The 17,878-nt window shown below is 41.5% G+C and overlaps 1 protein-coding gene across 5 annotated transcripts in view; it reads right to left on the bottom strand.

The window, feature by feature from the left end:
• The window catches only part of Rgs7 (regulator of G protein signaling 7), a 408,648-nt gene that overhangs the window by 36,731 nt on the left and 354,039 nt on the right, over positions 1-17,878 (bottom strand). For all 5 annotated transcript variants that reach the window (XM_037211205.1, XM_028865540.2, XM_028865543.2 and 2 more), the window contains exon 9: positions 2,308-2,382. In XM_037211205.1, the coding sequence (XP_037067100.1) occupies positions 2,308-2,382 (75 nt within the window). The remainder of the gene's footprint in view (positions 1-2,307; positions 2,383-17,878) is intronic.

The following is a 17,878-nucleotide window of genomic DNA, read 5'->3' as shown; positions in this document are numbered from 1 at the left end:
AACACAACTCCTCCACCTAAGACTCAGTGATCAATTTGGAAGAGGAGGCAAAAAGATTGTAAGAGCCTGAAGAACAGGAGTTTTGCTGTGAAATTATGTCTCCTGGAAATGTCAGGAAAGTTACACCCATGAAGTCTCATCAACATAGCTGTCTAAATAGTTCCTGAAGACAGACACCAATAAACATACTAGCATGGAAAGGGGAAGAAAGCTCACAAGGGCCTCAACCCTAGACAAAGAAGTATGGAACTCCCACAGTGGGAGAAACTTCCCTGGGAGTCTTTCCCAGGGAAGAGCACACTAATTGGTTATCCAACACCAAATGGCAAGCCCTGAAAACAAATATATACAAGTAATATTATACAGACTGAGCAGGTTGTACTTTCATATTAAGGAATGCACACACACACACACACACACACACACAAACACAAACACACACACAATGTAACAACAATTTACAAAAGGAGGCCAAGAATTTGAAAGAGATCAGGAGATGGGAGAAACTTGGAAGGGTTGGGAGGGAAGATAGGGAAGGGGGAAATTATGTGATTATTTATAATCTCACAACTATATATATGCTATTTATTATATATATGTTATATAATTATTAATTATAATAATATGAATCAACACATATTTAACATATATATTAAAAAGTGATGCATAGGCCCCTGTGTACATGATCAAGATAGCTTTTCTCCTGAGGCATCCTCTTGCAGAAGACTGGGAAGTGCTCTCCATACAAAAATGTGTCACCAAAACATTGATGTTAAGAGGAGGTCCTCCTACTCTTCCTGTAATTAATCATATTTTAGATTTTCCCTTACTCTCAGACATTCTCCTAACAAACACTCTATTTTCTCATTGATATCTGTGGTGATAATTGTGTCCCTCAATATATTGTGCATTTTAATAAACTTATCTGGGGTCAGAGAACAGACAGCCACTAGGTAGACATAAATGCCAAAAAATGGTGGCACACACACCTTTAATCCTAGCATTCCAGAGGCAGAGATCCCTCCGGATCTCTGTGAGTTCAAAGCCACGCTGGAAACAGCCAGGCATGGTGACACGGGCCTTTAATCCCAGGAAGTAATGGCAAGAAGCAGAAAGGTATTTAAGGTGTGAGGACCAGAAACTAGATCCTTGTTAAGCTTTTAGGCGTTTGAGCAGCAGTTCAGCTGAGATCCATTTGAATGAGGACTCAGAGGCTTCCAATCCGAGGAAACAGGATCAGCTGAGGACCTGGCGAGGTGAGGTGGCTGTGGCTTGTTCTGTTTCTCTGATCTTCCAGCATTCACCCTAATACCTGGCTTCAGGCTTGATTTTATTAATAAGACCTTTTAAGATTCGTTACAGATATCCTCTTTCCCCAGGCATCTCCATCTCCTATACCTGTCTGCTGGGCTCCAGGAGGACACCTATCCTGTGATGGGGAATGAAGTATACCAGCTTTCTTCCCACCTCTTATCACAGTCTCCAGGCATTACCCTTCTACACCCAAGCATTCTGTAGGACAAGGTCCTCTAAGAAAAACTGTAACCGCCGGGTAGTGGTGCGCACGCCCTTAATCCCAGCACTTGGGAGGCAGAGGCAGGCAGATCTCTGTGAGTTTGAGGCCAGCCTGGTCTCCAAAGCGAGTTCCAGGAAAGGCGCAAAGCTACACAGAGAAACCCTGTCTTGAAAAACCAAAAAAAAAAAAAAAAAAAAAAAAAAAAAAGAAAAACTATAACCATTTACATAATGGTAGCCTCTTGTGAGAGACCATTACCAGTGGCCCTGTTGGCTGCTGAGTTCCCTCAGAGAAAATGGGATAAGGATGGTTACTGGACCCTCACCTGAGAGTCCCTCCTGTACCACTCAGCCTTTTGTAAGCAGTTTTGCCCTAACTGCACTTAGACTCAGGGTCTTGGAAGATGCTAGAGTATACAGGTTGGGAAAGTTAACTGAGAGGGAACTCCATCTACATAGCTATGGAAAAGCTGTCATCCATACTGGATGGAGGATTTTCCAGTGCAGCTACTTTTGGGGTCCCCTATATTCCTGTAAGTAGCTTCTCAACCATGTTCTCTAAGGAAGCCGAAAAGATTGGTTCCCCAGGGCAAACTCTGATGGTATATACTTTAGTTTGTCATTGGGATCTTATAAGGAGAGGTAGATGTTGCTTTCATCACCCCAGAAAAGGAATTATCAGGACAGAGCCCCAGGATAAAGTGTATTTGTGACATCAGAGGAGGGCTTTTTGAGATGGATATATTGAAATCAGACTCTTCAAATAAGACCATAGGACACACGTTCATTTACCTTGCGTGTTTTATGCGGGTTTCTCATTCGGGATGACTTCTTAATGTCCACTTCTGTGGTATTTACACATCCAGGCTGGAAATAAAGAAAAAAAAGACAAAGGACATTTTAGGTGTGCCAGGGCTAGCTGGATAATCATTAATGAATCATTTGCAGAACTTGAGCAAATGCCACCATGATCAGGTCACCTGCAGTGCCTTTGAGATGACCACTGCCACTTTGAGCAGCAACCAGTAAGAAAGTATCCTGCAGCCTTCTCCTTCTGGTAAATGGCTCCAGATCCTCAAAAAACTTCTAGAGACATCAAGGAAAAAGGACTTGGGCTTGATATGGGAAACAGGCATCCATAGTGGCTCAAACTGAATAGTCCAAACTAGGATGTCCAGGAAGAATAGTGTGGTGCCCTTCCCTGATGTCCATGCACAGCATCCCACAGGGCATATGTACATTTCTTATGCTGCTTTTAAGTGGTCCTCATTTTTCCCCAAGGTACACAACAAACATAGTATTCAGTTGAGCCAGCACAAATCCCAGACTGAATTGTTTTTTTTTTTTTTTTACGGTGATTAAGTAATCTCTTACCTGGGAATATTTGCTTTCCATGGAGAAGATAAGGCCAGAAACAGAAAGTCTACACACTGTACTTTTCCTGTAAGTTTCTGACTTTCTTTTTCCAGTCTCTCAGGTATGTAAATGCCTTCAAAACAGGAAGTTGAAAGGAGTGTGGGCTACCTGCTGCTGGCCTCCTGACCGGCCTGGAGTCTCATTTTGACAGGGTTACTGTTCAGTTGCACAGAAACAAATAGATGTGAACTTCTTTTGTATTTGAAAGATGAGAGGGGAAGTGGGAGGGATGAAGAGAAGAAAGAGGAGCAAGACAGAGGATGAATCAGGAGTGCTCTCCCAAAGCAACCCTGGGGTGGTTTCAGGCACACGCAGAGAAGCAAGAATCAGAGGAGAAAGGAGCTTCAGATGTGCAGAGAATTTTAGACCTGGGGAAGAAGTTTGGTTATGTGGGTTGTATTTCTATCCCTTGAAGTTTGGGGTACAGTATTTAGGCAGATCTAATATTAACTTAAAAAAATCAAGTCATATATTTCTGGCCAAATTTTTGTTTATTTTTCCTCTTACAAGCTTTGAATGACTGTAAAGGCAACCTCAGGGACACTCTGGATGTGGAGTTGGGATGGGGTGGTCAAAAAGGACTGGGTTGCCATTGTTACTGCTGAGCAGCAAGGATTCATTCTGAGTAATGAGGAACATGAGGCATTCTCAGGGAGTCCTCTCCCAACAGCTCAGGCATTGTGAAAGAAGCCACCACAATGTAGAACTGCATGAGAAAGTTAAAGAAGAAAATAGTTCATCATTTTTAAAGTAAGTTTACATTAAACTAAACACAAACATATCCACATACAAACACTGATTGAAATGCATGTTTTTCTGGGTTATCTGCTTCAGAATAAAATTTAAAATTATTAGGGGCCAGTGAGTTGAGGTGCCTCAATGAGCCGGCAAGGCTAATGACCCAAGTTCAATTCCTTGTAACTCACATGTTGGAAGGAGAGATCTGATTCATTGCAAGTGATCCTCTGACCTCCGAGTGTTTGCACTGGCATGGGTATATGCATGCAAATGCGCGCACTCGGGTACATGCGCGCGCGCGCGCATACACACACACACACACACACACACACTAAATCAATCAACAGTATAGGCAGAAGAAAGAACATTGGCCGTGTGGGACTAATTTACAGACACTGAGCAATTTGCTTCGACAATTCCCAGCACCTGGTCAACTAGTATCCAGTATTTTTATTCACTCTTTCTGTGGTGTGTAAACATTACCCTCTTAAAAATAAAGAGGCTCACTGATTTTAATATTTTTTTAATATTATGCAGAATTCACAACCATCAATCTACTTGTAACCAAATGCTTTAGAAAATTAAAGCATTGTGTTTTCATTTTCCATCCAATTTCTAGTACCTTCTGGTCATCCTTCCCTAAGCTGAGCCATTAAGGAAGAGGCACAAAACTCTTTAAACTTCTACTGACATATTGATATTGATCAATCAAGAGCCAGCCTAGCCGGGGAGATCACAGACAGTTCATGTTATGTGCTGGGAATAACAACACTTGATGCCCAAGAAAAGGAAGCCATAGTATCTCTCATCTATGGGAAAAGAATCTAAAAAGAGTGTAAGGGAGTAGAGATAGAGCCAAACAAGTGTGGTTCCCAAGAGCCAGTTTGTCCTGTGACCCCAGCAGAAGCTTTATAACACCACAGTCTACATACACATGCACGTTTAACATTGTCTGAGGATTAACAAGACAAAGGAGTTGGGCCTGGAGAGATGGCTAAGTGCTTAAGAGCATGCACTGATATTACAGAGAACTAGAGTTCTGCTCCCAGCACCCTGTCAGGTGATACACCTGTAATGCCAGCTCCAAAAAGAGCTGATGGTTTTAGTCTTTGAAGACACCTGCATTCACATGCACATACCCACCCCCACACCCTATGTTTACACATAATTAAAATAAAATCAATCTTTAAAAGTCAAAGAGCAGGAAAATGAGCCTAAGGCAATGCTTCCTTGGGCTTATATGCGACAGGCAAGGCATGCTTCTTGCAGACCATCATCACAGTAAAAAGTATAGAGATGCTGAGACCCACAGGTGGACAAGAGCTTGAGGTGGAAACAAAGACCTCAGTAGACATGGATTGTATAATGAGAGCAAATGTCTGGAGGACAAATTCATCAGTGATGACCAGGTGACCAGCTAGACCCTGCATAGCCTGACAATCCATCCCAAACAAGAATCAATTAACAAGTTTCCAGAAGGTGGCCCTGCTGCTGCTTGGCCTTATTCACCACTACTTGAGATCAGACAGATAAAACCCCTGACCCTGAACTCTCCTGCAAAACCAGTGTGTTGGACAGCAGCAGCAGAAGCTGAGGAAACAGAAATTGTGATTATCTCCCCCAAATGGCCGAGTTAGCCACACCTGCATGTTAAATAAGGCAGCTCACAGGCCCCATGTCTAAACTCATCCCCCAAAAGGGCTTCTGAGGAAATGAGAGCAGTCATAGAAAACAGAAATGCTTATTTTATGCATGTGCAGAGTCTGAATTAATTGAACTCTATAATTCCTTTCATTGAAAGCCAGAAATCTAAGTCAATTTGACTTCATATCAAGTGGGATAATTAACAAATGGCCTCAGAAACTGTGTCAGCCGACGAAGGCATGAAGTGGAAAGCACTTTCTCCCATAGGCACAGATCTGACTGGCATTCCGAAAGAGAATTAAAATTTCCATCCTCAAGTTTCAAAGCTTATGATCTCTTGAATTTGATTAATGAATCATTAACAGACATCTATAATTCCTACTTGAGCTGATTGTTAAAACACTAACAGATTAAAAGGAAAGGATTGATTGTAAAAGCAAACATTATTAGAGGCCAAATCAAGAGATGGGTATGTGTTTTATAAACTAGCTCCCATCTCAGAAAAATGAAATCTGCCTGCTCAGAATTTATCATTAGCGGCTAAAGGGTCAATATGAAAACTTGACAAGAAAGACCTGAGATGCCTGTCTCAGTGAGCTCTGCAAACTCCTGCTTTTTCTAATGTCCCCCTCCTCTTTCTGTCATCTAAAGTGAAAGTGAGTCTTGAAAAGTTGAGTAGTATGCTTGCAAATTCCGAAGGCCATGATTGACAGCTGATCACCTCTGAGTAACTACTTTCGGAAGTCAGGCGCTGGGGTGAATGAAATACTGAACGTCGTTTCTGACATTCTTTTATTTATTCAAGGACTATTTTTTCCTGCATCTAATTAAGTGTCAGATTGTGATGATGAATGGTGAGACAGAAATAGCAGCATGATCAATTTCCCAATAACCTCCTCACAAATCCGACAGACATGGAATCATCACAATACAGGAACGTAATGCCTAAGTTGACACAGTATACAATACAGCAGAATATCTTTGCTATTCTTATGCACTTATTGTTGGTTCTTCCTGACAGAGTACACACACACACACACACACACACACACACACACACACACACATATACACACACACACACACACACACACACACACACAATGAGAGAGGGGGAGGGAGGGAGAGAGAGAGAGGGAGAGAGGGGGGAGAGAGAGAGAGAGAGAGAGAGAGAGAGAGAGAGAGAGAGAGAGAGAGAGAGAGAGAGAGAGACTAAGCAATTTCATTTTGCCCCAACAAGATCACGTTGTCCTTGATATTAAAAAGAAAAATGCTAGGGCTGGAGAGGCTGTGCAAAGATGAGGATGAATTTGGACCCTAGCCCCACTAAAAATCAGGGCCTGACCATGTATGCCTGTAACTCAAGTGTTGTGCGGTACAGAAACAGGAGACTCACTGGGATTTGTTGCCTGACAGCCTAACTCCAGGTCCGGTAAGAGACTCTGCCTCAAAGGCATATAAGGCAGAGAATGCCAGAGCAGGGAACCTCATGTCCTCTGTGGGTTTCTGCAAATACACACGTGGGTGCACACATGGCATAGACAAGCACACCACATACATACACTCAGGAAACACATAAATAGACATGGTTCTGCATTTATCTTTTTCAAGCTTGTTTTTTAACAGGTACCAGGAGCAGACAGCAGATCCACATGATATGTTTATCCATAAATTGGTTTTCTACAGAACCATATGCAGATTTACATTAAGATCAGAATAACATTATTATCACTAAGTGGGCACGCCATCGAAATGTTCAAATATGTACCATTTGCTTGAAACAGAAATAAATGCATAGCGTTTTTGGATTCAAGGAATAATAATATGCTATTTACATTGGCCTAGCCCAATATCCTGAGTCAGTTCCAATGATGCAAGAGTGAATTTATTTTTGAGAGAACTCAGCTGTGTTGTAATATTATGGTAATGTTACTTATTTATTAGGAAGTAGAAGTTGATACTGCAGAACACGGCCCCAAGCAGCAAATGAGGAGATCACCAAGAAATACTCCCTCTGCAGTGGGTGTGTATCCCATGAGACACAAAACGGAAGCAGCAATTCCTGGTTCCGCTATTGATACATTTTTTAAAAGAGACTAAACACCACTGAGTTCCTTAGTTCCTTTCATGGCGTACTACATTTGTTTAGTCATTCATTTATTTTTGTGTGCTGGGAATGGAACCCACAGCCTCACTCCAGCGATACACATACTCCACCATGGAGCTAGATCCACACCCCACATGATAGAGTCTTGTTAGCTATGGTAAAAGACAATGTCTTGGGAGAACTCAGGACAGTTTGTATTTGGTGAGTGACAGTGAAAGACGGGGATGGAAAATCGCTCTCTTCATACTCTTTCCTGAGAGCTGTTGTACAATGGGCAGACAATGTTTGAAATGACCCGTAAGTGGATCAGTGGTTGTGAAGGGTGGTGGTGGTGGTGGTGGTGGTGGTGGTGGTGGTGGTGGTGGTGGTGGTGGTGGTGGTTGGAAAGATGGATAAAACCAACACAGAAAAATTTTAGGGCAGCAAAACTACTTTGTATGATACCAAATGGTGAATACATGTATTTGTCAAGCCCACAGAAGTTTCATCTACTAGAGGAACCTGAATTTAAACTGTGGGTCTTGGGGGGATACAAACATATGCCCACTGGTTCTAACACTTCTCTGGTGGGACATGTGATAATGAGGGATGCAATACATTTGTTGGAGCAAGAGTTAGATAGGAAATATATATATAAATTTTTCTGTGGATCTGGAAATTCTCCAAAAAAAGAAACTGTTAAACAACAATTAAAAAAAGAAAAAGAAAAAAAGAAAACTCAGCCTGGAGTGGTGGTGGTAAATCCCAGAATTTGGGAAGGAGGATTGAAAGTTCAACACCAACCTCTGACACATGGTCTGCCAAGCACACCTGTAATCAATCACCTCTGATTTCTATGTTGTTGCTTTTAATATAAAAGGCTAGCTAATGCAAAGGTTTCCAATTGAAAGAAGAAAATGGTCCTGTTTAGATTCAAGGCTTAAAATGTGTGTCTCAATTTACCCTGTATTATGGTAGGGCTTATGAGACTCTCAGCCTTCAGTGAATTGTGTTTTGACTTACATTATCTGGTCCATCTATTATGTTAGTCACAGTATGGGGTGCAGCCCACAGGATTTTAGAAGTTTTGATCCATGGGCTTTTAAAACATTGAACACCCCAAGCCTTTTTGACTTTTACCCTTCTCTTACTCAGTGGATATAGAAATTAAGGTAAAAATCTGGACGGTCTCTTTGAGGACAACAAAAATTGACCCAATATAAAAGATAGGTTTTATGGAAAAGAAAAAATTGAATCAGTTACAGAATAGATGAAAATAATTTTTAATTTTGTAGAGATTGCTGTTTGTGTTGGTGATTTCAATAGTGTAGGACCTGAATAGAACCAAACAAAATACCTTCTATTTGCTCTCAGTCCATTCAAAAGGCTTACAATGGTTGTAATAATGAATAAACGTGTGGCAGCTAGAAATTGCTAAGTGTGAACACTGTCGTATGTTGAAACAAACTTTAATTTACAATAGCAGCCTTGGAATAAACAATCTTCAATTACAGGGGATTCTAGGGGCTTCCAAACAGAAAAAGAGGTGTACCTCCCTGTCTTGTCCTGTTTGGACTGCTATAACAAAATGTCACAAACTGGAAGGCTTATAAACAACAGAAGAGTGTTATGCACAGCCCTGCAGACGGGGGAGACTAAGAGGGGCATTAGCTCAAGAACCCCGTTTGTTATTCACAAGTGGATCATAGGGTCTTTCCCTATGTATACCAGATTGGTCTGAAAGTCAAGATCCCCTTGCCTCTTCTATCCTAGTGTTGATGTATCTGATCAACTGATCTATAACACTGAATCCTGATGAGTGTGACTTTTTCCTGAGCCCCAGTATAGTGGAGAGGTAAGGGCTTCTTCTGGACCCATTAATGTGGGCAATGTTCCATGATCTAACCAGTTACAAATGACCCTACCCCCAACACATTGACTTTAGAGATTAGAATTTCAACAGATGGTCTAGGGAGTGTGGCACCCAAACATTCAGGCTGTAATGGTTCCTTTATGGAACATAGGTACAGAATGTAGTGTACACTTTGAGTTTAGCAAGAAAGATCTCTGTAAAACTTGAAACATTTCAAATTCAATTCTGCTACATCAAACCTGATTTCCTCAAGAGGAAATGGTAAGTTCCATAATTATTAGGGATGTCAGAAAGAGGGGTCAGGTTAACTTCTCTAGATCACATTCTTATTACTAAGGCCCCCAAACTGTGCTTTTGTTTTCACTATTAGGGGCAAAATTTAAAATAATCCCCAATATATCTCTACATACTTGTGTAGTCACATCCAAACAGCATAACTTTTCCTCCATAATTGAAGATCATCACTGGGAATACTATTTTTTTTTTTTTTTTTTTTTTTTGCTGTCTCTGAGGCAACAATGTCCATGAGGCTAGACAGCCCTAATTCTTAATGTTTCTGAGTTGTTGTTTCATTTTATGCCATTGTTAGTGCCTGGGTCCCCTCGAAGTGATTGTCACTTTCTGCTGCTCTTCCTGCCCTGGCCTGCAGTTCCAATCATCCTCTACCATTTGTCACTTGGCTTCTGATGCAGGGCAGGAAACTGGATGCAAATGTTAACACTGGTCTTCTATCTCAGCAAGTGAACCAATCACTGTGTCCTGGTTAGCATGTCCTGGTTAGCACCTTTCCTGCCTTCGTCAAGACCTTCTGAGCTTTCCCCTCAGCTAAGTTTGAAGAGAATTAGATTTGCTATATATGAGGTAGAGGAAACATACGGACTTCAACAGTAGCACATGGACAAGTTTTCATGGTATCTTAGAAGACCTGCCAGGACATAGATATTATGAGTTAGATGCTACCAAATATTTTCAGGAATTTCAAGATGGAGGGCAGTATTACATTTGGGAGTTGGGAAGATTTCTGTTCCCTGAGGCATGGGGAGACATGGGAAGGTTGCCCAAGTGATCTTTTAAAACTACAGCCAAACTGGGCCACTCTGAGTGCTTCCATACACTTGCCATCATGCTTAGGATGGGCCTCGAGGAATGTGAGACCTGTGTCTCATGGGCAGGTCTCTCTCTTCACCCCAATATTATCCCTTTCTTTCTTGCTCCAGTCTCCCTAGCACCCTTCTGCTTCTTGTTAGGCTCTGGTTCTTTTCCCCCATATGAGCTGTTATCTCTTTCCCCAGATATCTCTTAGTAGTTCCCATGTCCTCTGATTCCCACAGACATCACTTTGTCAGGGTGTCACTCTCTCATTTGCCATATTGTAGATTGAAGATTAAATGTCCTACTGAAAATTATGATTCAAAATAGAAAATAATACAAATAAATATAAAGAGTATTCATATTGCAAAGTGTTTTGACAGCCTCCGTGCTGGATAACTTTATGTCAACTTGACACAAGCTAAAGTCATCTGAGAGAAGGGAACCTTAATTAAGAAAATGCCTCTATAAGACTGAGCTGTAGGCAAGCCTATAGGACATTTTCTAGTGATTGATGAGGGACAACCCAGCCCATTGTAGGTGGTGCCATTTGTGGACTGGAAGTCCTGGATTCTATAAGAAAGCAGACTGAGCAAGCCAGAAGGAACAACCCAGTAAGAAGCATCCCTCCATGACCTCTGCATCCTCCCTCCAGACTCCTGCCCTGTTTGAGTGCCTGTCTTGATGATGAACTGTGATGTGGAAGTGTAACCTGAATAAATCCTTTCCTCCACAACTTGCTTTTGGTCATGGTGTTTTCTCACAGCCGTAGTTACCCTAAGTAAGACAACCTCCCAGCATTTCTATTGTCCAATTTGATTTTCATAAGCCTTCTACCAAGCATATACGTCAACCACTACAAATCTTAATTTCCCTGAGGCATAATATCAAAGATTCATACATTGGAATGGAAAGGGAGATATTAGCTTCACAGGCCTATTTTCCAGTCATGATTTCTTTTGATAACCCTCACAATTAGACTCATATAACATGAACCCAAATGCTTGATGTATATTTTCTTTTAAAATTGCCTTATCCGCCACACACTTAAGGAGGCAGAGAACTTTCGAACAAGTCACTTCTTTAAATGACTGTGTCACTTTTTTGTTTGTTTGTTTGTTTGTTTTTTTCGAGACAGGATTTCTCTGTGTAGCTTTGAGCCTTTTCTGGAACTCACTCTGTAGCCCAGATTGGCCTTGAACTCACAGAGATCCGTCTGCCTCTGCCTCCTGAGTGCTGGGATTGACTGTGTCACTTTTTAAGATGTTTGTGAAGGCTAGTTTTAATTGTCAACTTGACATAGTCTAGAGTCACCTGGGAAGAAAGTCTCAATGAGGGAGTGTCTGCATTGCGCTGGTCCATAGGCACGTCTATGGGAGAGTGTCTTAATGAATTGATGTTAGAAGACCCAGTCCAGTGTGGGGAGCACCATTCCCTAGGCAGAGGGTCCTGTAGTGTGTAAGGGTGGAGAAACAGCTGCGAGCAATCAAGCACGAAAATGAGCATGACTCCACTTCTCCCCATCATGACTGGACATGATGTGAGCAGTTGGGTTTCTACTTCCTTGACTTCTCTGAACTAATAGACTGTAACCCGGAAGTGAAAACCAAAATAAACTTTTATCGCTTAAGTTGCTTTGAGTCAGGATATTTTATCACAATAGAAAAAGAAACTAGAACAATGTCAATCATCATTGACAGGAGAAACACAAAAACCATGACTACAAAATAGTAACAGTGCTTGGAAGTACTGGTGTCTTATCGAGGCTTTGGTACCTTCCCACGCGCAGGAGTGATAACAGCACCAAACTTCTTATATGAACTGATGAGCTGATGTTCAAAGTGTGGTCAGCACAGTTTTTGACACATAGCAGCTTAGTGCTACTTTTCTCCCACCCCAAACTCTAGCAGGCATCTTCCCCCGCCCTCCCACAACCTATGAGGTTTAAAGAGTCAATAAGTTAAGAAACAACCTGAGGTGACAAAGGAGCCAGAAAGTAAAGTACAGTTCACATTAATGTCCTTCACTGCAACCCAGAGATGCAGCATTACACAATGACATTTCCTTTTTTTTTTTTTAACCATGGTGGAAATTGAACCCAGGTCCTTGCACATGTTAGACAGTCACTTTATCATCAAGCCACACCCTCAGTGCTTAAGTTTCCTACTGGAGTTTTTATGGTTCGTTTCCCAAGGTGCTGATTGCTCTAATAGCCATTGAAAACATGTAATGGCAAAAGTGTGTGTGTGTGTGTGTGTGTGTGTGTGTGTGCGCGTGCGCACGTGCGCGCACGCACGTGTTGGAGTTTTTGATGATAAAGTATAATTCATGTTAGAATGACCAGTTTCTTTTATTGAAATTTTTGTCAGAGGAAAAAAAGCAGAATCAAGGAGAAATTTGAAAATGTCTGGATTAGGGGAAAGAGAATTTTTTTTTTCTTATTTAGATTGCTTTAACATTGAATTTATTTTCTGAAGAAAATTGTCACTCATGTGGAGATGCCTGCTGTCAGGTTAAGAGAGCACAGGCTGTCTTTCTCTTCTTTCCTCTTTTTAAAAAAGATACAATTTAGACATGGGGGGGGTGTGATAGCAAATGAACTGGAGAAAAAAATCCAGGCCCAAATATTAACTGCTCCCCATGAAATGGGAGTCACACTGGCTCTGTTGGACCATCAGCACAGATAGCCATAGTGCTTACTCAGCCTCCCTCTGCCTCTGTATATAACATTTGTCATCTTTGATACGATTTCAGAAATAGTTACAAAGTAGTTCAAAGGAGTCCCACAGCCTCTTTAATCTTAATCCCTGAATTGTTCATATTCTGCCCTATGTACTGTCCATGTCTATATTTAAAAGATTATCTATGGACCCTTTTCTGCTGGCAAACACATCTTTATTGTAGCTATATATAGTAGGACTGGCCCAGGGAGCTGGCTTCTGAAGAGCATATTATACCTAAGAGGCTACCCATTCCACCTGCTTAGACCCTAGGCTCGGCAAGTTAACACTGGTGCTTAAGGGCAGTGTTTTCCTCTACCTCCTTTCCTGAGAGTTAGCTGCTAACCCTCAGGGTCTTCTGCCAACATAGCCCCAATCACTATCCACATTCTCGCCCTTCTAAAAGAAACAGGCTAGAAACCTGGGCACAGGCTTGAGCAAACAGCCTTGAAATGTTGCCAATCTGCAGGCTAGAGAGCACAACTTAATAACAGGGAAGTGGTTCTTATTCTCACTCTACCCCTGGCTCACATAAATAGCATCAGATATTACATAATAATAGGACACCGTATCTTGAAATCTATTCAGGGATAGAAAAAGCACACAAGACAAAAGATGTAGCCAGGGAGAAAAAAAGAAGACAATTTTACTCATAAAGGCTCACGATAGCCATGCTGTCAAAATATTTTTTGATCCAAAAGAACAGATGTGAATAATAGGCAGAAGGGCTGTTCTTTTTCTATGACATAAAAGGAAGATTCAAGTTTGGACTAACACATCTTTAGGTTTTTTGCGAACAGCTAAAGACTTCAAGAATGAGAACATGGACCATTGATAGAGAAGCCCCACTTGGCCTATTTGGCCATTAAAGATGGAAGACCTCATCACTTTGTTTTCAGTTTTCAGAATTGTCTCCCATGTATGTTGCAAAATTGACAAAGCAAAGGTTATAATGGAAATGCTGCAGAGAAAGTTTTATGGAAGACACTAAAGTTGTGCTACTAAGTTTCAAATGAGCAGTTTGAAATTGTGTGTTTAAATTGTACCTTACAGACAGGATTAAAAGGCAAAACTGCCTTGCAATTTATAGAGTATTGTGTTTTCCATTTCAAGCCCAGGGGTAGTCATAGTTTTCAGGAAATATTTATACCTGTCACTTGTACATATCATATTGCAAACTGTAACTCTTTCCCAGCAGTCTAGCACAGCTGGTGATATTTGCAGCCTGTCAGAGATATGACAATAGGCATTACCCTCCATCAGGGAGCTAGCTGACTTCTGAGACATACAGAGCACGTAAAAGATGCAAAGCTCAAATAGTGACCTCAGTACCTTTCACTGACAGAAAATAAAAACTAATTGTGCACAGAGGCAGCCCTGGGGAGAGAGTAAAACTCAGCATTTGCATGGATCACGAACAGTGAAAACGATTCCATTCATGGAGAACTAGAATTTTCTTTCTGCATTGAATTTTCAGATTCTCTGGCTAGGGTGCAGTTTAGTGGTACAGCACTTGTCTAATGTGTGTGTAAGGCCCTGGGTTAGCCCCCAGCATTGCAAATAAAGAAAAAGTTTTAAATGTTTCCATTCATCCAGATTTTCCTGATAGCAGTTTTTGGTTCCTAATGACATCATCCTCTTGGCACCCACATTGTACTTGTGTTGGTCAATGTCACTCAGAGGCTGTGGAAGGCATTTTAGCATGGTATCTCTGTAGTCAAATGTGGCTTCACATATGGCGCCGACTGTTGAGGGTGATGTCAAGAAACTGGCTGGGGCCCTCATATGAAGAGGCCTCTGTGGTCATCTTGCAATCACCATCAATTCAAGACTATCATTTCAGATGGACCGTGTCACTTCAAGCGACTTGACTACAGTTGTCATGAGAGGTCTTGAACCAGAACAATCTAAGAAACCACCCTTGGACTTACGCTGCATAAAGTAGCCACCCAATGTTGTTTGCTGGCTCATGCTGCTGCAGTTTGGGGTCACTTATTATGCAGCGGCAGGCAGATGACACACTTACTAAAGCTCCAAACACTAACTACAGCTCTTCTGATTTCCAAAACTCTTCCCTGAAGACATCATACCACTTACATGAGAACTTCTCTACGCTCCCTGATGCCCTGCCTTCTGCTCTTCTCTCCAAAGCATTATTGCTGACTGGGGAGATGGCACAGGGTATCTTCGTGACGTTTCCTGTTGCTGTGATAAAAGGCTCAACAAAAGCGATTTAAAGAAGGAAACGTTTATCTCCCAGTCAGAGGGTATAGTCCTTCTTGGTGAGGAAGCCCATGTGGCAGGAACTTGAAGCAGCTGGTCACATTGTCTTGTCATTCAGGAAGAAGAAAATGATGCAGGATGTTATTCAGTTCTTGTGAAGTGGCACCCCTTACATTTTCATAGCTCTTCCGATATCAATTAAATTAATCAAGATAATCCCTCCAAAGCATGTCCTGAATGGTCTCTCACAGGTGTGCCTGCATGCGTGTCTCCTAGGGGATTTCATAGCCTGTCGAGCTGAAAATCAACATCACCACAGCAGGTAAACTGTTCACGGCACAAACATGAGGACCTGAGCGGATCCTCAGTGCCCACATAAAAACTGGGCATGTTGGCACACATCCATAACCCAGTGTTGAGAGCCAGGGACAGGCAGATCCTAGAGGTCCATTGGCTGTTCAGTCCATCCAAAAAAATCAAGCAACAGGTTCCCTTAGAAACCCTGTCTCAAAAAACATAAGGTGAGGGAAACAATAGAGAAAGGCATCCAGTGTTGACCCCTGACCTTCACACTGATCATCCAATGTTGACCCCTGACCTTCACACTGGTCATCCAGTGTTGACCCCTGACCTTCACACTGGTATGAGTGGGAGAATATAGTTACACACTCAGGTGTGAATACATAAATATACCATACACACACACAAACACACACACAGAGGGAGGGAGGGAGAGAGAGAATGAGTGAATGCATTAATGAATGAGTGAATAGACAAACGAATATGTGGTAAATCCTCAGCAATCGTTGCTACATGCTCTCAGTGTCCTAGGAGACAGTTATTATCCATATTTCAAAGGGTGAATTTGGGACGTGGAAGCATTTAATAAATTTCACCAAAGAAAGGATTTGGTAATTGAGCCAAATCTTTTCAGCTGCAGTTGCACATACTGAACAGTGTCCTGTATAAGACAGTCAGAGTGGCACTTGTTCTCTCCAAGTTTTAGAATTTGACACGGGGAAACTACAAATGGAGAGGAGCTGTCACGTGTAATACTCACATTGTGGGAGAGTGGGAGCAGAAGTGAGAATTTTTATGCAATCCATGATTTGAGCATTTAGCTTATGGAAAATGCTGCTCTCACTCCCCACTCCCTTTTCATACATCTCTGTACTATAGGGAAATAAATTCTGTCTGGGGCTTTCCTTTTCCCTCCATCCCTTATCCCCTTTCTTTTCCTCCTCCATTTTGGAAGAGAGGTTTGAGATAGAGCCTCACTATGTAGCACAGACATCCTCCTGCCTCAGCCTCCCAAGGACTGAGATTACAGGCATGTACCATCACACCTAGCTGATTACACAAAACTTTTCTACATCATTCAGGGACAGTCAAAAAACTAGTATTGCCATATTTTAGTAGCAAAACTGTTGTTACTAATGCCAATACTAATGCAAATACAAACAAATTTCACTTCCCAATAATCACATCTAAACCCTAAATCAATATGAAGAAAAACTGATATATAGGGAAGTTTAGTACTTTCTTCTGGAGTTCTGGGGTCATAGGAAAGGAAGGAGAAAGGTCTATGACATTCCGAATGGATAACACACCTCTCTGACCCTCAGGCTTTCCTACCCACCCACAAGGATTTCCACCTTCATGGCAATGAGTTCCAAAATTAATTCTGTACCCCAAACAGGCATTGAACTCTGACCCTACTGCTGCTTTTTCAAGGTCTCTGTCTAGTTTTACAGCTGGTCACCATGGCCTCATATCCAGTCAGATCCAAAGTGAATTCACTTTTCAGCCCTTGGCAAAGCTCTTTGCCAATGCCACATTTTCGTTAATTCCTCAGACACAAAACTTCCTCTAGTTTATTCCTACAGTGTTGGGTTTAGTCTGACATTTTTTTTTTAAAAAAAAAGTTCAATGAAGAATGTCAGTGAAGCCACCATCAAATACATATGTGACTTAATAAGCATTAGACGTGGAAAGTATAAAACAACAAACTATTTTTACTGCTTTGTAGTCAGGATTTGCTTAACTTGAATTTGGGAGGTGCTCAAGGCATGTTGTTTTTATTTTGATTATTTGACTGAAATATATTTGTACTTCTTTGTACTCTTACTTATGGAGTCTTTGTTGACTATCCTGCATTCAACTCTAAAATAACAACTAGGGACACAAAGAAAGTCAGTTGATTCTTACTAGTTCAGGGTTGGAAGGAACTCCCAAAATGACCTAGCTCATTCTCTATCCAGTGAATTCTTTCTTTCACTGTATTCCTGACCCAGCATTTCTAATGCATTCTTCCTACTTTGTATAGTTCTGGGCACCAGGAGAACTTTATTCTCCAGAAATTTCCACATTGATCATATGGAATCCACCATAAAGAAAAAGAATAAAACCAAATCCCAACACCAAGATCCTGGCTTGACTTGGGAATACGTGTTCATGTGTGCCAGTGTGTGTGTGTGTGTGTGTGTGTGTGTGTGTGTGTGTGTGTGTGTGTGCGCGCGCTTATTTGCTTGTTGCCTCCTTATTCACCCACTTACCTTAAATCCAATTCACCCA

This window comes from Peromyscus leucopus, chromosome 15 (genome assembly GCF_004664715.2).
Source record: "Peromyscus leucopus breed LL Stock chromosome 15, UCI_PerLeu_2.1, whole genome shotgun sequence".
NCBI classification, from domain to species: domain Eukaryota; kingdom Metazoa; phylum Chordata; class Mammalia; order Rodentia; family Cricetidae; genus Peromyscus; species Peromyscus leucopus.
The sequence above is the reverse complement of the archived record's forward strand: the minus strand, read 5'-3'. Positions and strand labels throughout refer to the sequence as shown.